This window comes from Acartia tonsa, chromosome 3 (assembly GCF_053477335.1).
Source record: "Acartia tonsa isolate MP-2025a chromosome 3, ASM5347733v1, whole genome shotgun sequence".
Taxonomy (NCBI): Eukaryota; Metazoa; Arthropoda; class Copepoda; order Calanoida; family Acartiidae; genus Acartia; species Acartia tonsa.
Genome location: NC_137262.1, coordinates 52,968,055 through 52,995,033, shown reverse-complemented (window position 1 = coordinate 52,995,033; position 26,979 = coordinate 52,968,055). Strand labels below are relative to the sequence as shown.

General features: G+C 37.9%; 1 protein-coding gene across 2 annotated transcripts in view; it reads left to right on the top strand.

Moving 5' to 3' along the window:
- LOC145314576 (calpain-B-like) overlaps positions 1-22,558 on the top strand; it is a 74,393-nt gene extending 51,835 nt beyond the window's left edge. For both annotated transcript variants that reach the window (XM_080154554.1, XM_080154555.1), the window contains 17 exons: positions 618-741; positions 2,469-2,506; positions 2,929-2,997; positions 3,379-3,479; positions 3,858-3,963; positions 13,827-13,874; positions 14,366-14,428; positions 15,468-15,519; positions 16,793-16,851; positions 17,358-17,438; positions 18,138-18,188; positions 18,481-18,608; positions 19,191-19,320; positions 20,617-20,708; positions 21,061-21,145; positions 21,803-21,895; positions 22,445-22,558. In XM_080154554.1, the coding sequence (XP_080010680.1) occupies positions 618-741; positions 2,469-2,506; positions 2,929-2,997; positions 3,379-3,479; positions 3,858-3,963; positions 13,827-13,874; positions 14,366-14,428; positions 15,468-15,519; positions 16,793-16,851; positions 17,358-17,438; positions 18,138-18,188; positions 18,481-18,608; positions 19,191-19,320; positions 20,617-20,708; positions 21,061-21,145; positions 21,803-21,895; positions 22,445-22,492 (1,368 nt within the window). In that variant the 3' untranslated portion in view covers positions 22,493-22,558. The remainder of the gene's footprint in view (positions 1-617; positions 742-2,468; positions 2,507-2,928; positions 2,998-3,378; positions 3,480-3,857; positions 3,964-13,826; positions 13,875-14,365; positions 14,429-15,467; positions 15,520-16,792; positions 16,852-17,357; positions 17,439-18,137; positions 18,189-18,480; positions 18,609-19,190; positions 19,321-20,616; positions 20,709-21,060; positions 21,146-21,802; positions 21,896-22,444) is intronic.
- The last annotated feature ends 4,421 nt before the right edge of the window (positions 22,559-26,979 follow it).

Here is a 26,979-nt window from a genome sequence, read left to right as displayed (position 1 = left end):
AATTTTGGTATATCTTTATTTAAAACTTTGAACATAATCAATCAAATATTAATAAACCTAAATTCTTGATTGGTTTTGATGGATGTTATAAACTTTATAATTAACTTTTTAAATATTTCACATGCATAGTTCCTTTCTTTGGGTTATGGTTTTTTTTGTTTTGCAATAAAGTCCAAAAGGTAATTAATAGGTAAAAAATAATTGTATTAGAAACGCAAATTAGTTCATTACAAGAATTACTATATAAGTATAGGGAAAAATCTTAGTGAAAATCACGAAACCTTCAAAGCAAAAATATGATTATCAAGTCTGTATTTTTTCAACTACTTAAAATAGTATTTATATTTCTCTATTTTATGAAAATGCATCAGATTGCTATCCAATATGTAAACATTAATAATATACATTAATATTAGCTTCGCTCTTAAAGAGAGAATTTATCGAAAATTTACAAAAACGAACTGACAGACAAAAAATGCATAGATTAGATGTGCATATGTCATAGGAATCTTCAATAAAGATTTCAGCTTCAATAACAGGCTGGCGGATGGACAAAGTGAATTATAGACAAACTTCTTTACTAAAAACAACTAACTAGACTTTACATTACATTTCAGCAATTGGAAGGTGGCCTGTCCATCGAGGCATCTGTAGATTTCACCGGAGGTATTCCAGAAGTTATCAACCTGACACAGCTCAATGAAACGGACAAGAAGGCCCTCTTTGATTATATGAAGGAATGTTTTCACATAATATTCATTTTTTTCATTATACTTTAATTATTTCCGTCAATACGTATGGATAAAAAACTTCGGCAGAGAAATATGATTTTCTTGGCCCCTATTTAAAATAGATAACGGGAGCTTGGTGTTGTGTGTGCGAATGGGGCGTTTGTCCAAATTTAGGTATGGAGACCGCTCTTCTATGAGTACTACTAAAAACCTACTTTTACTGCAATACACATAGACATTCTCATCGTCGGTTCGTTTGTTTAGAATGCTTAACCCCCTATTCCCACAAGTATAATACGAATTTGGTTGAGCTGGTGGAAGCTCAACAAAAGACCCACGCGAAGTATTATGTTGCTTTAATCTAAGAATAAATGGTTGGTTTTGATATTCGATCAGAATTATATAAGTATATTAAGTATTAAGGAAGGAAAATGTTTTTATAAAGTGTATTTATATTACAAGTGCATAAGTTAAGTATGAAAATATTTACAGGATAAGTGTTAAAATCATAAGTAGAGTAGGACAGAAATGTGCCCTAAGTCCCAAGCAGTGAATTGTGCTAAGTGTTAGAGTTCTAACATAAGGCCTAAGCTCAATTCATGCTAAGTACTAAGGGGCCTAAATTTAAACTACAATGCATGCCAAACAACTAAGTCATTACCTTTTAAAGCCAGAAAGAGAAGTTGATGGTAGGAGAGTCAATAAATAACTAACTAAATTTAAGAGGTACATGCTATAACATTAGCTTTGGACCAGGATCTTAGTGTTTGTCTGTGCAATTAAATGTCTGTATGTTAATATGTGACGTAAATCAGGCATGGTTGTAGGCATACATATTTGTACTGATTGTTTACATGGTTACTTTAACAATAAACATAATGTCTTTAATAAACATATACTATTAGCAAATCACATACAAATTACCATGAATAGGCTAGCGTTACCCATATATGGTGTCATATAGGTAGAGATAGGCCTATGAATGCATAAAAGGATACAAATAATGCCTTGGGCCTAGCTAAAGTAATTGTGTCTTGCGCCTGATTGCTACTGGATAATTGCGGGGCACACATCAATCAAATATTCATAATCTGCTCTATAAAGTGTTAACTTTATATCAAGCATAGATAGATAGTTTTGGTTCCGAAGCATTTCTGTAAAAGTCTTATATGTACGTTCAAAGAATTTGAAAATTGAGGATCGCATCTCCAGTGTAAAGGTTTGCTGTACCAATGAACATCTATATTGTAATTTGATCTGTTGGTCTATCTGTCATGCTACAAAATTATAGACATTAAAATATATGAAAAGGATTTTTCTATTTTCTATTTCTATGTATTTTTATTCGTGACCACTGAGCAAATGCTTTTAAAATCAATTTGTCCGTGTTTTAAACCATGATTTTTTATACATTTTAATTTTATTGATAAGGTTTAAAATAACTACTGAGCTGGATCATTAAATCGTTTAGTGGTGCGCTAAATCAGGGCGCACCTAGGTATTATTAGATTTCAATCTTTAAATCAAAATGGAATGGGCGAACCAGCGCGCCCAGTGGCGCGGTACTGGCGCGGCAATGGCACTCAACGAGTGTCCTTGCCGCGCCAAACCGGGTTGAACTGGATCGCCCCGATTTAGCGCACCACTAAACAATTTAAAGCTACAGCTCTGATTAATCTTACAAATCTTTAATCTATTACCTATAATATAATGTGAACATGACTAAACTACAGGAAGCGAGCAGAAGAGATGCCTTCATGACGTGCTCACTAAGTGTAAGTTTCATTTTTTGTTGACTAATTCTTAAAGTGATAATGAGGCTTATTTAGATAAAAAATACCATGTTTTCTTTAATCCTATCCCCTGCGAAAGGCCCTTATCCTACTGGGCATATGCCCGTTTTGCCAAAACCTAGCCCTAATATACTAGAAGTTGACCAAAAATTTATATTAGTATGAATCTTTATCTTGAGTCATCAAACTTAGGTTAGATAAGTCTAAATATCCTATTATTTAAAATATTATATATATAAACACAAGTTATTTTTTAACATTTTATTTATTGAAGACAATTGTTTCACTATTAAATCGATCATCAGTTCTAATTAAGATGTGTAAAATAAGAGTTAAAAAATATATGTCTTTGCATTTTGAATTCTTTAAATATTATTTTAAATATGAAATAATTTTTATTTTAGAATTCGTATCATCAGAGTGATGGAGTAAGAAAAGGACTTCAAGCAAGACATGCTTACACAATTTCAATGGTAAATATTTTCAGCAAATCTACACAGCAAGTATTATGTGTATGTTCTTATGAGGGGAGGAATAGTACAATTTTCATACTGTAATTCTTATAAGACAATCTTTATCAAATGACTTATTAGAGATTTTGGAACTACTATTATTTTTTATGTGATAGTTTAAAATCTCAAATCAAAAAAGTATAAAAGGGGACTAAAAGGAAACAAATCAAATGCTGCTGTAAAGTCAAACTGCATAAATATTAAAATTAGTCTAATTTAACCTTTAACCTTAATAAAAGGCAAAAAAGAAACTATAATAACATACCAACGGATGATTCAAACCAATTAAAAGTATTTTACTGTATTTCATTCTGTGAAAAATTATTCAAAATAATGCTCAAGGTTGTTGATGTACGTGGTACGGGTAGGATGAATATTCCGCTCATCAGGCTGAGAAATCCTCATGGCAATCACAATGAATGGACTGGGGACTGGTCAGACAGGTAAACCGATATATAGATAGATTGTGGTATTACACTGTGTCACTGCTAAAGACGTTAACAATTGTACCTACTGATGCTAAGTCAAGTGGGGTACATTGATAGTTAGAGTAGGGTGAGTGCCTTGTCCTAAAGCAGGCGAAACTCCATACCATTCGCAGTTGGGACTCCCAGACAACTATTGGTCAATTAAACATTTGTCTGTGCAATAATACATTTCATTAACAAGATAGATGGATAAAAAGCCATTCAAAAAGACATATAGGTATACGGATAGACATAAAAACAGTTAGACATTTAGTTATACAGAAAGGTAATGGACAAGCAGAGAGATAGACAGACAGATATGTAGACAACTAAATGATAATCTATCTTTGATAGGAGCTCCCAGTGGAACCAGATAGACAAGGATACCAAGAGGAAGTTGAACCTAACAATAGATAGTGATGGTGAATTCTATATGAATTTTGACAGAGATTTCTTGAAGGTATCATCATAAATTATAAATGTGTGTCAATTAAGATATCGGAACTGAGATAATAACTAAAGTCTTAGTGCCTAGGAGCGAAGACACTATTCTTAAATGTCAAATAGTTTGACTATTGACTCTAGGGGCGTGGAGACGCTTCGGGTACAAGTCCTTTCCATGTCACCTTTGTCTGAGAAGTCCTAACTGTGCATGGTAATGAGTTGCGCCTGTTTTGGGACAAGGCATTCCCCCTACACTAACTATTTATGTTTCGCATATGACATAGCAGCAGTAGGAGCCATTTTTAACGTCTTCAGTTATGACGCGGTTTCGGACCGAGATTCGAACCTATCACCTTCCCGACGACGAGCGGATGCGCTACATATTGAGCCACGGTCGCGGGTTTATGTCAAATAGTTACCTATTCCCCCTTTATAAATGATATAAGCATTCACTCAATTATAAGACCTCTAAAACAGTGGTCCCTTAATAAAAAATGAATATAAAGGCTACCAAGTGGTAATATTATATTAACACACTAGCAGCTTCACAAACAAACAGACAACAGAACGACGTGTATGGCTTGAAGAGAAGGCATGTAAACATATTTCTTTTAAAAATATTTTTGGTACGTTTGCATATTTTTGAACAAAACAGGATGCATTAATGAAAATTCCAAAGAAGGCAAAGAAATTGAATAAAATAAATACTTTGCATAGTTACATATTCTGAATACATACCTACCTTACAGTTTGGTATGAGACTTATTGCATTTTGATCTTCTACTAAAATATTTTTTTCCTTGTTATTAGTAGCGAAGCTACTCTAACAACTTTGCCTGTCCGTTCGTCCGTTATCCTATAGGGAATTTTTTTTTTCTTGGCTGTTTTTTAGATAGATAGCTGAAATTTTTTGTTAAGATGCCCATTACCAAAAACATTCTGTATATAATCTATTTGTCTGTTAATCTTGTTTCAAAACCATAAATACTAATCTACAGCTCATACCAATAACGAAATTAATTCGGAAGAAAATCACGAAACCTATACGTGTTTTTCAGCTGTCGTTGGGGGGCAACACATCGTAAAATTGACGACCTCTCCATTTGCCCCCCAAATATTATTTTAGAATTATTTTGCTTGTTGGTTATACCTTATTCCTGAAAAATCTATAATACAAAGTAGCTTGATGTCTGTCCATCTGTATGTCCGTCCCTTAAGATCTTGGTAACCACTGAACCGATTGGATTCTACTCTTCAGGGAATATACCTACTGGTCCTGTGGTGGTTTTAGGCTTAGCCTATAGGGGCTTTGCCCCAAGAGGTAATTAAAAGAAGAAAAAAATACTCCCCCCTCCCCATTTTTTTTTGTTTATGGGGAAGTTAGTTCACATAAACTACGGGCAGCACCAGTAGTACTTAATTTTATTTATTTTTAATTACCTCTTGGGGCAAAGCCACTAGTTATTCATAAAGCTTTCGTGATATTCTATTAATTAACATTTATCCTCTCTTTTTACGTCAACTTAACATCTGCTCTATATCTTCCTTAGTCCGTTTGTCCTTCCATGACTTTTGATTCTTAATTAAATAATGGCTTTGCTCCACAAAATTGTTTAGGATCAATTCTCATTCGTAATTCAAAAAGGTTCCTTCTAGCTCACTGGCTAACGACATATTCACTCTTTCTCTGTTATCAAAATTGCTTTTTAAAAATGATTGATTATTTTTTTGCCTATAAAGTTATAGAACCACTCTAATGTATCTCTATATTTATGCAGATACTTGTCAAACAAAACTTATCTTGTTAGTTACTAAGTTGGTAAAAGTATGAATAACCAATACTTTTACACTTTTCTTGTCCAAAAATTGTCTCTGTCTTTTGTAGCATAAATTTTTTACAGATAGATTTTCATAGATAGTTTAAGATTTTTTCTCGTATTCATTCGAATACGGTGGATAGGAACCGGTTTTCATCCATACGAAAAAACTATGTCTAGCATCGTATTATATCCACCTTTCTACGAATATAAAAATGTACAATCATAAGATTAAAACCTGTTTTTTTTGAGCCCGTGCCTTCGGCACCTTGTGGCTAAAAAAAACTGGTTTTAATCTTATAATTGTACATTCTATATCCGCGGAATGCCGTTTATAATACGATGAAAGAAATAACTATTATTGTTCCTATTGTGGTATTCGGCAACCGTGAGCCATGCCTATGGCACCCCTGATCTAGGGTTCGGTGGAGGGTCAATGGCCCTCCCCCGAGTCCTGGGGAAGGGGTCTGACGACCCCCTCCCTATGCTTAAAATTAATGATTGAATCTGTCATGTTTATTATGGTTAACTGTATTCTTAATTCTCCCCCACCCTTTTCAGGGATGGGGGATCATTATTGCCCAAACTGACCATTGTATATGTATTATGATGCTTTTATGTTATGATTATTTATTCCTATCCATGTAATTATTGTTTGTTGTATATAGCTTTAGTATCCTTTAAACCTTCAATAAAGTGACAACTGAAATAGATGTTGATCATTATCTAGTGAATGCTAGAGAAGCGTAGCTTCTCTATAGTAAGGTGTCCACGTCTGTCACACTGCCGTAATCTAATTGAACTCCGGTGTCTGCCATTTATCCTCGGCGGATACCACAACTTTTGGTGACAGCTGTGTGAGATTACGGCGAACCACAAGTGTAGAGCAGACGCGCATCTGAGGCTAAGGTACTCCCAGCAGTGAAACTGGCAAAACTGACGCAAGCAACCTGAATTACCCACCCTGGACAGCAAAGTTTAACTTTGCATCCGGCAGTTGTGGAAGCGAGACAGCGAAATTTGACGAAGAACCGCGAGCAGCGCCGATATCTAACGGAGAATTGAGCGCTCAAAGGGCTGAAACAGGCCTGCGGACCGGCTGAAACAAGCCAAATAAGTGTAAACGGCTGAAAATAGGCCAACTTTACTGCAAGAAATAGCAGGATCCGAACCAGTGGCGCTAGCAGGACGGGACATTCCCTGCCGCCATCAGCCGGATTTGGATCAGCGGCGCTAGCAGGACGGGACATTCCCTGCCGCCGATAGGCTGAAACATGCCACATAGCTGCAAGCTGCGAGCCAACATAAGAGTGTAGTGCACCAGAACAGAGAAAAACTACGTCAACTCCAAGTATCCTGAGAGGCTACAACGCAGCCACCCATCTAGAAAAACAGATATTATGTCACATTGCAGGGATTACCACCCTGGTGTGATGGCTAAACAATAGATTTATGAGCAAAGCTTGGCAAACAAATTGTTGTGTTGTGATAAATCTAAAAATAGAACAGGCTTGGATTTATTGTGTATTGTGATAACAGCTAAAAATAGAACAGGGTTGGTAAACAAATCTGTTATGCAATTGTGATAAGGACAAAAATAGAAGCTAGATGTAATATAATAAAGACCCTGATATACAATCAAATCACCTCAAGCCCACAGCACAACAACAATACACCCCTTATTCCAGGGGAAAGGGAGGAGCCCCTCTCCATTGAAGGCAAATACAATCAGGGTGATATAATAGATAAGCCTAGGATTAAGAAGAAAAGGCACTATTACACCAGCACACAGTTACCCCCCTCCCTCACAGGGGGAACGGACGGAGTTACCCCCGTCCCCTCACGCGCTTCCCCCCTTCCTACCCACACTAGACTAAGTCCGTCTGTAGTGTGGGGCTAGCGACCGGGCACACAGGGCGCCATTCACGGGTAGCGCAACAGAGTGCGGAAAATATCATAAATTCAACGGACGAAGCGGACCAATGAGAGAGCGAGTTGAGGGATAAGAGCGCGTTTTCCCCGTGTGCGCGGATTTGACGGTGCGTACGCACGTTGCAAGGACAGGAGATTTCACGCACACACACACACACACCGGAGCGGAGCTACTCCATAGCATTTAACAGGGGTATTTTTAGCAAATAAAGAATTACAAGCTTCTCTCCTTCTAGCTCTAGTGTGATAAAGGAAAACCCAATCAGTTCCTGACAGCAGTTCAGACCCTCAACATCTATCTACCCCTACCAGCCTACCCTACAACCTCAGCACCTAACTAGTGATAAGTACAGCTAAGTTATATCTTTGCAACTAAACTACCAACCTAGTGATACAAACAGTGTTGGCTGTTAGGCTAGAAAGCCTCAAGTGACAAACCATTCCTTTTAGTACTGTATAACTTTGTGCCCCGCCGTTGAACCGTTGACCCGATGGACCAGCCGCAAGCCCCAGGAGGTGATCGAGCCCCAGGATGGCTCCAGGATGACCCTCAGCCGGCCCCAGCCGAGTACCGCAAGCTGATGCTGAGCAATCTGCCGGAGTATAGAGGGCCGCCCAAGCAATCCTGGTCGTCACATATCCGCAGACTCGAGATGTCATGGGCGGCTTACCGCGTGCCACCTCATGATTCCCTCAACCGCCGCAACGCCCTCCTACTGTCACTGGTAGGGCAAGCGGCGGAAATGGCGTCCCATCTGTTTGGCGAGGCAGGCCAAGCCTTGACCTACGAGCAGGTCAAGGCCGAGTGTGAAATGCTATTTCGTCCTGCTTACATATCCACTAAATGTGCCCTGTATCGGGACGCCTACAGCCATGAGGATCTTGAGTTGTTGGTGGACGAATTAAATCGTGGAATTCGTAACGCCAATGTAAAACGCATCATGATGGGACATGAAATTACGAGTGTACCTGAGTACACTCGTAAGGCCATGTTTACCGTCACCATGATCACAAAGCAACTGAAGGAAGGTGTGTGCCTAGTGGACTCTACCGACGGGCTGACTGGATCCGCCAGCATCCAGTTGCCCCAGTATGATGATTCGGAGCCAATGGAGATTGGCGCCTTGGCTCCGGGTCTCCACCAGATGGGGAAGGTCGCTCCAGATGACAAGGTTCCAGGTCGCTGCTTCCGCTGCCAGGGGAGAGGCCACCGAGCTCGAGACTGCCCAACGCCTGTGGAAGTTAGCCTAGAGGAGAGACGCACCCAGCCACGCCGTGACCGTTCTGCCAAGTGCGAGCGTTGCCACTATGACGGTCACACGGCGGCCGATTGTAGAGCTGACTGGGCCCAGGTAGCCAGCCGCAGGCGCACCGCCGATAAGGGCGCCCCTCCAGGGAAGCCCAGCAGAGTGGCCCACATGGAAGGGAGCGCGCCCCCAGCACCACAGCAGCAAGCAGCCGCCCCCAAAGCTGCGGACCGAGCCGATGGGATGCTGCAGTTTGGGACTGTCCCAGCTAGGATCAACGTACTGGGCGGCGCGGCTGAACCCAACCGGGTTGGCCTAGGCTTCAGCCTCAACCATCTGGGGCCAGAGCTGATACAACCCAACAACATCGCCGAGCCAGAGATTCTGAGGCCCCAGCCTTTTAGCCTCAACATGATGGAACCTGCCTGACTGAGCCTACCCAGCAAGAGTGGAGGGGCGCTGCCCAGCGTCCCTGAGACGGTGTACGGGGAGGCCCTGGCAGCCGCCGAACGAGAGAGGCAGGAGGTGCTAGCCAGCGCCTCTGCATCGATGTATGGGACGCCACCCGGCGTCGCCACCTGGGATGACGGGGGGGTGCTATCCAGCGCCTCCCACCTGGTGCCTGGGGCGACAACCGTCGCCGCCACTGAGATACCTGGATCCTGGAACGAGCCAGCCTCCAACCTGATGTCTGGGGCGACAACCGTCGCCGCCACCGAGATACCTGGATCCTGGAACGAGCCAGCCTCCCACCTGATGTCTGGGGCGACAACCGTCGCCGCCACCGAGAGACCTGAGTCCTGGGACGAGCCAGCAGTCCCAGAGGAAGGGGTGACACCCGTCATCCCCAGTCAGCCAGCGCCACCAGCCTGCAGGGAGAGCCCAGCTACATGCCACCCAGAGCCCCCTGCCAGCCAAGGGAACCTAGCTGCTCAACATCAGGATAAGTTGAATTTGTTAAATGTGTTGTATCCAAGCTATTGTAAAACCCCAGCCTTGCCTGTGCCCCCTGCACCAGAGGCTGGGGAGATTGAAATTTGGGAAAATAAGGACTTGCCTGTGCCACATGCACCTGAGTTCCTAGGGCAGGGGAGGGAAGTGAGTAAGGGCGAGCCTGTGCCACATGCACTTCAGCCCCATGCCACTGGGCATGCCTTGGACAAGGGAAGGGAGCACTTGGGGCTAGGGGAGCCGACACCCAGGCAAGTGCCAGTCGCTTGCCAGTCTGTCATTGGGGAGGGTATCGGGATGCCCCGGCCGCATAAAGATAACGCTCAATGGAAACTTGTATCTAGCCAGGAGCAGCCCAGCCGTGTCCAGCCACAAGAAGCAGCCGTGACCAGAGCTGAAGATCCCCAGCCGCGTGTACGAGGTAGATGGTTGCCTGGAAGCCTCTCCCATTGGTGGATGGTCCTGTGGGGCCTCCTGCTGGCAGATGTGTGGCCTACAACCAGCTACGTCCTGGTGGGATGGGACTGTGCCAACCCCACCCACGTCACATCCTACAATAAAGAAAAGATGTGTAACACGGAGCCCCTACACCAGGAGGTGCCCCTGGGCCATGAAGTGCACGTCCTGCAGCAAGTCAAGGTGAGGGAAACCACCGGGTACAGTTGTCAGCTCACCGTGTCCCAGTGGACATTCAGGTGTGGGGTATGGGGTCACCTCAAGGTGACCTTGGTCCCCACCCTCATGAGGCCAACCAAGATAGACCCAGAAGCGTGCCGAGACCTGGCCAGGAACCGAGTCTACACGCTGCCAGGCAAGACCCAGCCACTGACGTTCCAGCTGAACCATCCCCTGTTCTTCACCATCGACATGGTGGGCGCCCTCGTCAACAGCCCCGAGGGGGTGGGTTGTGAAGGGGAGGACGTCCACTTCGAGGGCCAGCTGTACCGCAATGAATTAGTGCTCCAGGAGCGACGGCTGCTGGTCAAGGAAGAGACCTACGTGGTAGAGGATGGACGGGTGGAGTCCCAATCTGACCACCTGACCCTGGAGTGTCCCCATTCTGAGCTGTCCTGCATCACTGGGGAAGCAACCTACGTGTGGGACCACCTGGGGAGAGATTGCCCCTTGAGGCTGATCCGCAGCCTCCAGCCCAGCCTGGTGATGGATGCATACCTGGTTGACCATCAGGCCCAGTTTTTTATCAACATGACCAACCCCACCTCGATTGTGAACTGCGACTTCGAGGCCCATGCCACCAACCATCCAGCGTTGTTCGTGGCAGCTGACCCAGCCGCGGCTGCGCTGCCCAGAGTGTCGGCCAGGGATGTTGACGTCCCCCTTCAAGCCCAAATACATGCAGGTTATATTGGGTTTACCCTGGAAACGCGCATGAAAAGCACCGCAGCAGAAGAAGTAGCGGCCAACTGCTGGAAGCTCCAGCAACTAGACCCGGCCCACCCGGTGCGTGTCCAGGGGAGCACGTTCTCGGTACTGAGGGGAGACATCCTGCTGCAGCTGACCTGCCAACGCCATAAATACGTTGTCCGCGAACACAAGGAGTGTTGGGACAAAGTGCCAGTAGAACCCACAGGTTTTGTAGACGCTGTGACACGAGTATATAGTGAACACGCCACCAAGATTCCCTGCTCCTCCACCTACCCCCTGACTGTGCACGCGGAGGAAGGCTGGATAGAGTTAACCCCCGCTCCTAAGAAGAGGCCACCCCCGCTGGATACGCCTAAGCAATTGTTGACAGAGCCCTAAGATGACTTCAGTTCAGGGGGCTTGTATTCGCAGGCTGAGTTGAACGACTGGCAACAACTGCTGGCATTCCCAGCATACAAGAGCGCCATGCTGACCGGCCTATCCTATGGCTCCTGCGTTCAGCAAGGCAGCTGTTCGGCCACAGGAGACCATGGGATAGTGTCCTACAACATTGACCGACTGGCGGAGGAAGGAGAGGCCGCCCTGGATGTCTGGGCTGGATTTAGACAAGCCATCCACGAGTGGGGAGATGGCGCAGCCATACTGTGCTTGCTGTTGTTGATCCTCAAACTGCTGGGGGACCTAACCATCATTTCCCTGGCAGCAGCACAAGGAGGAGTCCGGGCAGCCCTGAATGCGATATCACAAGTGTTCCTGTACCATCCAGCTTTGTATAGGAAAGCTCTGGCTAGAGCCAGGCTCAACCATGCCAAGTCCCGGGACTTTTCAGTGGACTGGGATGCTATTCCCATCGGCAGGGAAGCAGCCGAGGAGATGGTGTCTATGCAATCAACTGACAGCGGGCATGACCGCCCAGGTAGGCCAGGACCGCCCTCTGGCAGACCCCGCGGCCCCTCAGGAGGACAGGCCGCTGCTCATACGATCAACCTGGCAGCCAGCGCCCCAGCCGCTGCCAACAACAACCAGCAGGCCCCACTGCTGACCGTTCCAGCAACAACTGTGCCACCAGCAAACCTGACACCTGCCGGCGCTGACCAACGTGTCCAACCCAAGCCAGCCTCTGCCTTCTATCCCACATTGGGAGCCCATCAACCCTGAGAAAACACTCACCACTAGGATTCCATTGAATCATTATCGTTTGTATATATATATCTTAGCCCTAAGGAGCGGACCGAAGGCCTCAACCACTGTCGGAAGTCTGGTAGGGAAACCCTCTCCCAGCCTTCCGAGGGGAGAGTTGTGGTATTCGGCAACCGTGAGCCATGCCTATGGCACCCCTGATCTAGGGTTCGGTGGAGGGTCAATGGCCCTCCCCCGAGTCCTGGGGAAGGGGTCTGACGACCCCCTCCCTATGCTTAAAATTAATGATTGAATCTGTCATGTTTATTATGGTTAACTGTATTCTTAATTCTCCCCCACCCTTTTCAGGGATGGGGGATCATTATTGCCCAAACTGACCATTGTATATGTATTATGATGCTTTTATGTTATGATTATTTATTCCTATCCATGTAATTATTGTTTGTTGTATATAGCTTTAGTATCCTTTAAACCTTCAATAAAGTGACAACTGAAATAGATGTTGATCATTATCTAGTGAATGCTAGAGAAGCGTAGCTTCTCTATAGTAAGGTGTCCACGTCTGTCACACTGCCGTAATCTAATTGAACTCCGGTGTCTGCCATTTATCCTCGGCGGATACCACACCTATTACTCTTTGTTTCTGCCATCTATTTTTATCTTATTTAAGAATGAATGAATAATGAACTGTAAATTATACTGGTTATAAAAGTTATAAAACATCAATTGTCCATTGTCTTATCCCTGATGAAACCTGGTGTAGTTAAATTTCTTATAAAAAGAAATTGGGCCTACACTTGATTGTATTTCATAATCCCTAATCTGTTTATGTATCCTTTATAATATATTGCTTATTTATATTTAAATTACACTGGCATTTCATTAAATTTCTCAAATAGATAGCATTTTTGTATGTTTACTTTTAACCGAGATATATTGAATGTTATCTATATATGCATATATATATATATTATGAGTTCTGTATTATATATCGATATAATATTACGAATAATTAAGTGTTGACCGTCAAAACCTAACTCCCAACCCCTTCCGCCGGCCTTCGGGAAGCTCAGACCCTCCAAGGATTTTCTAACAAATACTTAACTCGACCTAAACATAAATACATCAAAATACTTTTCTTAACAAGTTTTCTTGTGGTTTATATTGTGTTTATGTGAAATTGTGTAAATATCTTATTCATGGGTTTATAAACTATGCCATAAACGGTTGAAACTTTCAAATATGTAATTTCGGTCAGGGAGGGAGGGGACAATAAAGTTTAAATTAGTTTACACCCCGTTCTTTAAACGAACTACTGAAGGAAAAATTTCACTCTAAAACTTTGGGAGGAAGATTTATTTATTGTTCATTATCCAATCCCTGTATCTAATATATGTATATTTCAGTATTTTGGAGAAGTTGAGATAGTTCATCAGACCAAGAATGTTTCAGGAAAGTGTTCATACAATAGCAACTATTATACAGTAGAAATATAGGCCTCCTAGGGCACTATATATAAAGGGAGAGGGAGCGGGAATAGTTGAACCACTACCTTAAAAAAATGAAAGCTTTAAAAAAAAATTTAAATTCGAATTTTTCCAGGGATGATTTCTCTTTAGGGGATGGAGGTATACACCCCAATTCTTATATGAATATAACAGGATCTCAGTGTTTGTCTGTCTGTAACGTAGGATCGAGCTGACCGCTGAATCTATATGGTTATGCTTTATAATGGAGCTTCTCATAGATCCTGGGAAGGTTTATAGCTATCTTTGCGAAGGGTACTTCCACCCTCCTAAAAAATATCTCCAAAGAATAGCAAAAACTATTTCTAAAGTCCTGCTAGGCAGCGCCAATGTATGACTTTACCAATGAAGATAGATATAAATATTTTGTTTAGCTACTTCTAAGGTTGTTTGTATGACCACTTGATTATCAAATAGGAGTTGGAAACTACCAGGGCAAAATTAAGGCTTACCATTACACTCCTGAAGTATTGTGCTTTACGGTAATGTTTTCTATCTTTCTATCTACCTATCTGTATGTCATATCTATCTATCTATATTTGGATACCTCTTATTAATTCAAAATCATTGCATCCTGAAGTATTGTGCTTTACGGTAATGCTTTCCATCTTTTTTTCTATCTATGTATGTCGTATCTATCTATCTATCTGTCTATCTATAATTATATACCTATTATTAATTAAAAATCAAAGCATGCTATTACACTTCTGAAGTGTTATGCTTTACGGTAATATTTTCTATCTTTCTATCTATCTACATATGTCCTATCTATCTATATTTACATACCTATTATTTAATTCAAAATCATAGCATACCATTACACTCCTTTACCATTGTGCTTTACGGTAATATTTTCTATCTATCTGTTTATGGACAATCTATCTATATTTACGTACCTATAATTTAATTCAAAATCAAAGTATACTATAACACTCCTAAAGTATTGTGCTTTACGGTATTGTTTTCTATCTTTCTATCTATCTACATATGCCCTATCTATCTATATTTACGTACCTATAATTTAATTCAAAATCAAAGCATACTATAACACTCCTGAAGTAGTGTGCTTCACGGGAATGTTTTCTATCTTTCTATCCATCTATGTGCCCTATCTATATTTATTAGCATACCTATTATTTAATTCAAAATCAAAGTATACCATTACACCCATAAAGTATTTTGTGCTTTATGGTAATATTTGCTATCTATCTATCCATCTTTGTATACTATTTACACCTGAGGTGGATTCTTAAAAAAAATTTGCCCAACTAATCGCTTAGTGGGGCAAAATTATTTTCGTGAAAAATCCTCCAAAATCACATAAAAAATCTACAAAAATTAAATAAAATCTTATGTTAATAACCCTTCTATGATTTTGTTTAAATTTTGTAGTGTTTTAATGTGATTTTGGTGGATTTTTTTACGAAAACAATTTTGCCCCACTAAGCGATTAGTGGGGCAAATTTTGTTTTTTTAAGAATCCACCTCTGTTTAACTTACTTATATATTTTTCTATTGTAGGGAGCCTGGAAGAGAAGTAGCACAGCAGGTGGATGTGGAAATGATGGAATTCGTAAGTTTAATTTTAAATGCCAACAATACCACCAGATTTTCAAGTACTCTAATAAAGTGATACTCACAGCTGGCTAAAATAACGATACCACGTATCCACCCCCTTTATCCTATTCCCTCACTTCCTACTGGATGAACGAACTGACCAATAAATGAGGTCTATGTTAGCAATCTGAATTGACGACACATTTTCTCTTTTAATATATCCACGTATTCTAAATCCATTATTCCAACAAATAGCCTGAAAAAAGTCTTCTAGATATTAACGAAGTAGAATGTCTCTTAAGTTATCTAACACTGCTAGATATTTTAGAATTAATTGGGGGGGAACTTGAAATATATTATGGGCTAGCTTCAGAAGGGAATATATCTATGCCCTCTCTCACCGTTTTGACGTTTTGTTGTTTTGTCGTAGGATAAAAGTGTATATATTGACAGGGGAAAATTTAGCTTGCTAATATTGACCTCATTTATTGGTCAGTTCTTTCATTCAGTAGGAGGAGTGGGGATGGGGAAAAAATCGTTATTTTAGCAAGCTGCGAGTAATTCTTTATCAGAGTTGAAGATCTTGTGCAACATCCAAGTAATAACATATCAATTGTTCTTATTATTTTTGGCCCTGTCCTTGATTAAAAGAACATTTTGCAAAACATTAATTAAGGTTATTTATTATACAAACAAACAAAAATACAATTTATACTTTTTCTAAGATATTTTAATGTGCCTTTTATCTTCAAATAACTTAAAGAATTATAAAAATTAAATACCTACTTTAAGTAGTATTCTTTTTTTAATATGGTAGAACTTTAACTAGGTTTATATAAATGTATTTTTTTGTTTATTTGTAGATTTTGAAGCTAGTAAAAGTGGCGTCAAAAAAAATAACCAATGAGAGGCCAGTATATACTGTAATTGACCAATGGTAAAATTCATAGTGGCCTCTTATTGGTTACTTTTTTTGACGTCATAATCTGAGTCAGCCACTTTTACTAGCTTCGTAGATTTTAAAAGTTTGATGATATTTATTTATCGCATCGTATTATTGACAGCTTTCTGCGGACATGGAAATGAAAAATTATAAAATTAAAACCAGTTTTGTTAGCCACAAAGGCACAAAGACCCGGGCTAACCAAACTGGTATTTTTATTTTAGCAATCGTATAAAATTGTCTGTAATACGATCCTGCATACAATACTCAGTATGGCTGAGAACTAGTTCTAATCCAGCGGATATTAATCAGTTTCGCAGCCAATCTATAAAATAATTAATTTCAGAATACTTTGCAAAGAATCCGCAGTTTATGTTCAGTATACAACAGCCGTATAACATAAAGGTAATTTAATAAATTACTTGTTTGCAGGGACGAAGAGGGATAAGACAATGGATGATAAATTGATGCAAATACCCAGTGATTTTATATAAAAATTAGTAAACGAGTTAGAGGATCGGTATAATAAACAGTCCAATGTCTCCGTCCACTCTGAATACTTAAAGTTTGCTAAAAACAAGAGGATATTATGGTTTGTCAGCGACTCTATATAAGTTGCAGTCGTCTGTTCATTTTTTTGAAGCTTTACAGCCCCAACCAAAAATTAATTTTATATATGAGATAAGTTGCGGAAAGGGGCCCGACATTCAAGATTTATGGTGTATTTCCAAATTAGAAATTTATAAATTTTAGTCAAATTTAGAAGCTTGCTAGCTTTTTTTACCAAGCAAATCTTCTAAATCCAACATTAAAACATAATTATGACTTTAGGAGTGTCCTGTTATTATTTCTCTGGCACAAAGACTAGATGAGTAGGCCAATCAAACATTAACAAAAAAATACAACTTTAGGAGTGTCCTGTTGTTATTTCTCTGGCCCAAAGACCAGATGAAAGGAAGCAGGAATATGCCATTGGTTTCAGAGTTTATAAGGTAAATTAGCCTTTCATTTAGTGCATAATAAAAATGACGTCATACAATACAAATGACAAATGATAGGTCAGTATTAATTTTACTATTGGTTAATTACAATGTATACTGGCCTATCATTGATAGTTTGTATTGTATGACGTCATTTATTATTTGGCACTATAAGCTGCTTCTAGCCTTTCGTATCGAAAAGATCTTATCTACCAAATACACCAATTATAACATACACCTTGTTTGGAAATAGCAAAATGTTATCAAGCTAATTTAACTCATATTGTAAATTCAACACTAGCGGATGCGCTTTTAGCATCTGACTAAGGGTTTGTTTTCAAAGGGGTAAGAAGTTAAAGAAGAAAAAAGTCAGAAACCATTCTAAGGATCAAATCTATAAATAAAGTAGACTTAAAACATTCCGGAACCTATGTTAAAACTTCCGTAAAAAGTAGAACTAAATCAGTTTAGTAGTTAATGAAAACTCAAGCTTCAAACAAGAAAAACTTACTACTTTATTTATAACTAGCGGCTTCGCCCCTAGCCTCTAGAAAGAATTGAATGTTGTAATAAAGATTAATACGAGTAGAACGAATTTATGTATTTATGTAAAATTTTAATTCACTATCTAGTATTTTTTAGATAATGTCTTTCAAATATCCTATTTGTGGTAGATATTGTAAACATATAAACCCTTAATGTTTTTTTTAGTTGAAAGACTTAAATACTCCAGTAGATGAGAAATTCCTCAGTTATAATATGGTAAGTTTTCATTTGAAAGCGTTAAGTATTTAATTTCATAGCAGCCTGACTTCAGTAAAGCATTTGATAAATATAATATTTGTGAATAATTAATTTAAGGTTTTTAAATTTAAACATATAAATGTTGCGTGTTTAATTTTATATTTTGCACTAAAAAAGATATGATTTTACTACTGTAAAAGCTTTACTGATCTTTTTCAATCAGTTTTACTTTTAATTGTTATGCTAATGGGATCTATAATCATAACTTTTCTTAATTTTAATGCATAATCATTAATCATTATGTTTTTAGCACGTGGCCAAAACTGATGCTTATACAAATATGAGAGAAGTGAGTATAAGGATAACACTGACAGAGGGAAGTTATGTCATCATTCCCTCAACATTCAACAGGGGAGAAGAGGCTCAATTCCTTTTAAGGTATTGTATTCGTTCATCAACTTGGTTTTCAGAATATATCTCTATGACTGAGGGAAGTTATTTTATATTTTTCTTTGAAAACTGTATTAAAACTGTCTGTCTTTAATTATAGATATCTATTTATTTTTCCCTAAAGATTTCTTAGGAATGCAGAGATATTATATATTATGGAATTTTAATCATCTTTTCATTTAACTATCTAGTAGCATATCCACATGTCTATCTATCTCTCTTTGTCTAACAATTGCTATCGTTTATTTTGCCTTTTAAAAAGTAAGAGAAACAATTGTTGTATTAAAGTGATTTGTCTATCTATTCATCTATCGAGCAGTGTCTCCATCTAAATGTATTTTAATGAAAAAGACGATTCAATTCATGCTTTTTTCCACCTGTCTATCTATTTCACTAAAGTAACTTTTGATATAATTTCTTTACCTTCCGTAAAAATAAAAAGACAAAGGAAATCTATCAATATCTTTTATTTATCTAACTATCTGTTCATGTGTATAACTATCTAAATGATTTGGAGAAATAAACGAATATAAAGACAAACACAACTAAAAACTGTAATTCAAATTTCAGGCTGTTTTTTGATTCTGCGTGGAAGCCCAAAGAGGTGACAGGATCTGGACAGGCTTCTGGAGGCAGAGTTATACCTATACAGAGGTCTTTCTACAGCAGGGGTGGAGATTCTTATATTCCTGTTCATCAGGTAATTGTTATTTATCTTCTGGAGGCAGAGTTATACCTATATAGAGGTCTTTCTACAGCAGGGGTGGAGATTCTTATATTCCTGTTCATCAGGTAATTGTTATTTATCTTCTGGAGGCAGAGTTATACCTATATAGAGGTCTTTCTACAGCAGGGGTGGAGATTCTTATATTCCTGTTCATCAGGTAATTGTTATTTATCTTCTGGAGGCAGAGTTATACCTATATAGAGGTCTTTCTACAGCAGGGGTGGAGATTCTTATATTCCTGTTCATCAGGTAATTGTTATTTATCTTCTGGAGGCAGAGTTATACCTATATAGAGGTCTTTCTACAGCAGGGGTGGAGATTCTTATATTCCTGTTCATCAGGTAATTGTTATTTATCTTCTGGAGGCAGAGTTATACCTATATAGAGGTCTTTCTACAGCAGGGGTGGAGATTCTTATATTCCTGTTCATCAGGTAATTGTTATTTATCTTCTGGAGGCAGAGTTATACCTATATAGAGGTCTTTCTACAGCAGTGGTGGAGATTCTTATATTCCTGTTCATCAGGTAATTGTTATTTATCTTCTGGAGGCAGAGTTATACCTATATAGAGGTCTTTCTACAGCAGGGGTGGAGATTCTTATATTCCTGTTCATCAGGTAATTGTTATTTATCTTCTGGAGGCAGAGTTATACCTATATAGAGGTCTTTCTACAGCAGGGGTGGAGATTCTTATATTCCTGTTCATCAGGTATCTTGACATAGATCTTATATCAATCTATTTATCAATCTACTATTTATTATATTAAAATACTTATATTTATAATTTACATTTGTCTATCAAGCCTTTTTCTCTTTTTTTCTGTATGTTTATCTTTATGCCTCTCTTTCTCTCTGTTCTTTATTCTGTCTGTCTGTCTTTCTGTCTGACTGTCTTTCTGTCTGTCTATCTGTCGTTTTTTTTTTATCTTACTTCCTGCCTCTATTTAGTTGAGAGCAGCTGTAGAGCCCCTAGAGGGAGGTATAGATACTGTGGATACCATATTGATCTATTTATCCATCTATTTAGTTGAGAGCAGCTGTACAGCCACTAGAGGGAGGTATAGACACTGTGGATGACATATTTATCTTTCTATCCATCTATTTAGTTGAGAGCAGCTGTAGAGCCACTAGAGGGAGGTATAGACACTGTGGATGCAATATTTTATTTATCTATCTATCCATCTATTTAGTTGAGAGCACCTGTAGAGCCCCTAGACGGAGGTATAGACACTGTGGATGCCATATTTATCTATCTATCCATCTATTTAGTTGAGAGCAGCTGTAGAGCCCCTAGAGGGAGGTATAGACACTGTGGATGACCTGAGTCCAGAGCCCCAACCCATCACCAGACAAATGACTGTGTAAGTTTTTAACTTAATTCGACAAACATTCAAATTTTATGGAGGGTATGATAAAATCATTCCCAAAGAGGATTTATATTGTACCTACAGCTAAAATGTTAGAGCCATGACATTGATCGTTATATAAGTGGATAATGCTTTAGCACATAAACAGACGCTAGCATTACCAGAACGATCAAGCAATGATTGTCTGCTATGAAAGATTAAATAATGTTTTTTTTTAATGAAATGTCTTTACCATTACTGTATAACAGCTTATTTTTCATTTACATACAACTGATGTTGTGCTACCTAAAGAAAAAACACATTTTTGTTTCACGACTAAGAAATTGATTATTCTTGTTATGCATAGGTGCGAATCAATTTTTGAGGAAGCCGTGAATTCAATTTTATCAAATCCAATTGTCAAAAGGATTTCCCGTCGCTCTATGGCTAAGGTAAAAATAATCACAATTTGAGTACTTTTTTCATTGACTGAAATCTATTGTAAAAGTGTTTCTGCTGCTGTTTTGCGAACTTTCTGGCAAAGATCGTGAAATCTATGGGATTGGCTGACTTTAATTTACTTTACCATAGGATCTTTTGCTTCAATGAAAAAAAGATTTTAATGGAGATAATCCCGCTGCCCCTATTTACCTTAATAAAACAAAGCATTTCCAAGAGGGTAATATCCAAAAAATATCAGATTTCATCCCCTATTTCATATATATCTTAAAACACCATTTAATAGTTTAAATCCTGTATTTTTTTTTACATATAAAGTGATTTTTTTCACATCCTAAACAACAAAATATTAGTGTTCCCTCAGAAAGATATAGGTGGGGGGGAGGCGAGGGGAGGTTTTAATTACCAACCCTTCCTAGGATTCTCCTAGGGTTACAGATTTTTTTAGGGGGGGGGGGTTAGAGGCAAGTAAAGAATAAAAAACCCCCCCTCTAAAATAGAAAGCTTGCACTTCCTTGACACACAGCCCTAAAATAGTTTTCATGTTTCTAAAACTTGATAGTACGTGGTACCCAACCTTTGACGAAAAGCACCTAAAGGCTAGGGGCACAATTTCCATACCATTAATATATTTGAAATTTTAATCCCAGGTATTGTATATCTGGCCTCAGGACTCCGAATCAGAGCTGGAAGCTCTTGGAAAGATTTTATCCAGTCTCAAGACTAAACAAATTGACAGGAATGTTCATACTTAAGAATAGCTCTTTATCATAGTGTATCGTAGGCAGTGAAAAATTATATGTTTAATTATAATTTTGTTGACTCTTAGGGGCCTTAAAGGTCGGTTTAACAAAGTAGGAATTGATTCTATTAATTATATTTTACTTTCTATGGAAATTCTCTTTAATTCTAAACAATACATGCAGGGGCTGCTATTCAGCCAATTAATTCCATTTGAAATTGCCGAAAATTAAATATTTTGTTGGAGTAAAGTTGGAGTAAAACTTTTTTTTTTGTGTAACTGAGTGTAAGAAGGGGAGAAAAAAGGGAAGGGGAGGGGAAATTTTCACTTAGAATTGTTTGTCAGAATCACATTCCCTTTTCCCTGCAATACATGTATTTTATTATTCGGTTTTAGTCCGGTGGAAATTATTCTCTGTGATACGCCGTTTTGCCATTTTTAATAAATTAATTAAATGAAGCAGCCAATCTACAACTTAAGTGACATATTTGAAACATATAAAATTTTCTTTGTATTCTTGTTAATATGAATAATGTGAACCTGCAGGAAGAGTATTCGAGAACAGTATGAGAGCGTTCAATTTGAAGAAGATGAATAAAGTTTCTAGGTCCAAGCAACCATCGTTTTATGATTATAGTAACGCTCAGGACGTCCAAGCTTTTTTTTGCAGGGGGGGTTAAAATTCTCATCAGGAGGGTTATTTCTATTTAAGAAAGGAAAAATAGGGAAATTTTTTTAAAATATGCTTGATAGTGGTAATTACCTCCATTTTCTAGGAAGGTAAAAACCTCTATTTTTGAGGAGGGTAAACACCCCTTTACCTTCCTCCCCCTCCCCCCTCTTAGACGTTCAGGAGTGTTTAACATAATTGCCTGATATTTGATGTTAATACTTGCAAAAAACAATATTCTTGTCTATCTCTACAAAACACAAACTAAAACTTACAAATAAGAAAAACTTGATAAAAGATTGGGGTTATTGTTGTCTCCTGGCGTTCGAATGTATTTTGCCAAATATTAACTTAAATTTTTATGTCAAAGTTACTGTATAATCATACATAAACAATGCAATACTCTTCTTAAAAATCATTTTAATAAAATATTAAAATCTGTAACATATTGTACATATAGAATATGAATAGGAATAAAATTTAAGGCCTAAAGCTTATTGATTGTGATAAAAGATTGACTTAAATGTGTAAAAAATGTTCATAAATGTATTTTTCTTCCAACTATTTGTTATAGAGAATGTTCTACCTTCTACCACTTTAAAATGTTGAAGGACTTAAATTTTCTCCATTGATTTGTATGTCCATTACCATATTCAAAAAGATATATAAGTTGGAAAGAATTTTAATGTTAGAGGGAGATTTGAAATCTGCATCAAATTTTAAGGATTTTTTTTATAAAACTCGTTTTTTGTATAATTCTTTGTCTAAAAGCGGAAATACAATTTAAGTAAATTAATTTTGACATCTGTGATTGGTGGATTGAAAATTATCTTCGCTCTGATAGGAGAAGCTTAAGTGTCGCACATCATTCAACCAATTAGAGTGCAGGTAGTTTCCAATCCACCTATCCTATTGGTCAAAATTTATGAACTTAAATTATATTTCCGCTTTTAGATAAATAATTATACAAAAAACTAATTTTATAAAAAAAAATCCTTAAAATTCCTTCTAACTTAAATATCCTAATATTCAATTTAAGACTAATTTTAAGATTTTATTTATATATTCAGTAAACCTAATACTTAAAATGAAAAATATTTCTCTTCCAATAAGACCATACTGGTTATTTTTTGTGATAAATGTATTAGTTATAATACTGATATTTTATTTATATTAAAATACATTACAAGAACATCTTTGAATGTTTCAATTTTAATGAGCAAACTTATTCTATTTATTTTCTTTCAAAGTCGTAATAACTAATTATTGAGATAGAATTTTAAAATCGACAAATTTGTCCATACTAAAAACATTGGATCTACTGCAGTTCACGGTAAAATATTGCTGGTAAGCAATATTTCCAAAAATCTATAAATTTTAAAGGCTGCTAGCTGCCAAACGGCTGAACGTACAGATCATGCCCGCACACTGTTTTAAGCGGCATAAGAAGGCCTACAAATAATCTGGAATAGCCATAAATTAATAATGCATAATTATCTCGCAGTGCTGAGACATGCCCGAAAAAGACCTATTTTACGCATTTTTTCTTCAGTGAAGCTTTCCCTGTGCATAATTGGATCTTGGCTATTCCAGATTATTTGTAGGCCTTCGTAGGCCGCTTAAAATGGTGTGCGGATATGATCTGAACATTCAGCAGTTTGGCAGCTAGCAGCTTTTTAAATTCATAGATTTCTGGAAATATTGCTTACCAGCAATATTTTACCGTGAACTGCAGTAGATCCAAACATTTAAAACAAAGCTTAAATGATGCATGTTCATGTAACTTTTCCCGGTGCTTAATTGCCATATTGTTATGTAGTAAAGTATTGAAATTAATTGTAAAAAAAAATATTTTTGTCTTCAAATAATATCAAATAAATGTTACTCTTAATAAACACAGTAGTTTTAAATAATAATTAAATAATTTTAGAACCACGAAGTAAAATATTTTAGAGTGCACTGAGTGAGTAGGGCTTCGAACTCGAGGCCATTTTTAAGCTACGATAAAGAATTATAATAGAGATCAATAGCCAAATCTTCAATCAGTTTCTGCTTGATTTAAATACAAGAACTGCATTTTTTGCAGTAAACCCCAAGTCTTGGCATCAAAATCCGGAGTGCCTTTACATGGTTTATTAAACAGCAATATTTTATTTTAAATATATATAGTTTCTTATCTATAATACAAAGTAGAACGATGTCTGTCTGTGTGTCCGTCTGTCCCGGTAACCACTGAACTGATCGGATTCTACTCTTCAGGGTATATACCTATTGGTCCTGTGGTGGTTTTAAGCTATTTTCTTGGGGGGTGGGACACCGGCAACCCTCCTAAAAATGAAAAATCCTAGAGGCTAGGGGCGAAGCCGCTAGTTTAAAGTATAAAGTATTTACAGTTTGTAATTTACAAAAAAAAAATTATTCGAAACAAACCTTACTAAGATTTTCATTACATGCTTTCTCAATGACTTTCCACTATGTATCTTTTTCCATAAGCCTTTCTCACAAATTCTCCATATTGCAGAAATTCCCCCAACCCCTTACCCAACCCTTCTGCCTAACCTGCAGGCTTTATAAAATTTCCTTAGGGGGGAAACACGTAAAATGAACTTTCTTTTTGGAAACAAGGGCATAACATGAAAAGTTTTGTAGTAATATGTAAAGATTAAATAAATTATATTTGTTAATTTTCAAAGAGTAAAATACATAAAAGACAAAAAAGAATGCAAACTCAGTGTTAAATCTTTGCATTCTTTGTCCTAGAGATAGATTGAAGGATTTGCAAGATTAGAACCGGTTCTCAGCCATATTAAAAAATCATGGATTGCTCGTATTAAAGACAAATTTCCACAGATTATAAATAAAAATAATAAAATTAGTACCAGTTTTGTTAGACCAGGTTTCTCGGGGCTAACAAAACTAGTATTAATCTTCTAGTTTATATTTTTTTATCCGTGGAAAGCTGTCTTTAATACGATGCGATAAAATTGTATTTATCAATTATAATAAAAGATTCATTTTATTCATATTTTAGTCAACATTGCCCACTAAAATTTTATGCAACCCTCCCCTGTTTTCAAAACGCGCCAATGTTTAATGACCAACTTGCATTTTCCCCAGCTCTAGTTTGTGTTCTGATATCCTGCTATCCCGGCCAAGAGAATACTTCCGCTTGTCCTCTAGAGGCCAATACGAGGATGGCAAGGGTCAGCCGCACTGCCCCAAATTCCCGACCTATTATTCTAGACCTAGCTCTTTACTTTTTTAATATTTTTTTCCCTGCTTTACTATTTAATTATATCCATATGTAGCGGAGCAATACCACGGTAAAAATTTAAGACGGTAAATTGTTAAACAGTATAATAAGGATAGTGATGAAACATACACCACGTCCTCAATAAGGACTTCATTACTTCGGAATCTACACAAAAAAGATATAGAAACCGTCCTGGTAAAGCAGTATTTTATGATATTATTAGTATCAATACGAGATCAGAAATGTATTGATTTTAGAGTAGCGACATTACATTATTTTAGAGTAATGCATTATTATTAAGATCTATGAGCAGCTTTTGAGAATAAAAAATATGTTCAGACATTCTATAAATAACTCAAATAGCAGCATAGAAATAAGTAGGGTAAGGTTAGCAGAGTTTTACACCCGGGTGCTCTCTGTTGCAGTGAAATGTACAAATGTGTACATTTCGGGTGTTACCTTGGGTGTTAACATCAAGGAAAGGGAAACTTTTTTTTACTATATACAAATATTTGAAAAATAATACTTAAATAAGAAAAATATTTAGAAGCGCTTTATTTAATATATCTATATGTAATAATCAACAGAATAAGTAATTCCAATAATTGTTTGTCAATAATATACCCTTTTATCAAACGTTATAAACTTTTTAAATTGAATTATACTTTCAGATTTAATTAAGAATATATTTTTTTAAAAACATGTGTATATTTTACCAAAAGAAATTTATAATCGAGTTCAAACAAATTTCTTTTGCATATTATTAATTTGTCTTTTGGAGTATTTGTCTCTTTGTGGGTGAAATGCAGGTGTGGGTGTGATAGCGGGTGTTTGTGGGTGTTTTTGGGTGGAAATTGCACCCGGAGGATTCAGGTTTCTGGTCCGAGGGCAATATCGAGGACAAGAACGAGGCTCGAGGTTGAGCGGAGGCTATTTCAGAGTTTATTTGCAGAGTTGGAGTCTCAGAAAACTGTGGAAAGGTCGTCTTTATTTGAACTGATTTTAGGAAATACTCAGGGAGGGAGGGGACACTAGTCCTCAAATTTAATAATAACGCTTGCTTATTGTTGGGTCAACAATTGAATTTTGATTGGTTGATTTATTAAGTTAAGTGTTCAAACGTTTCAACTAACATTTTCAATCTACAAAAGTTTTTGAATCA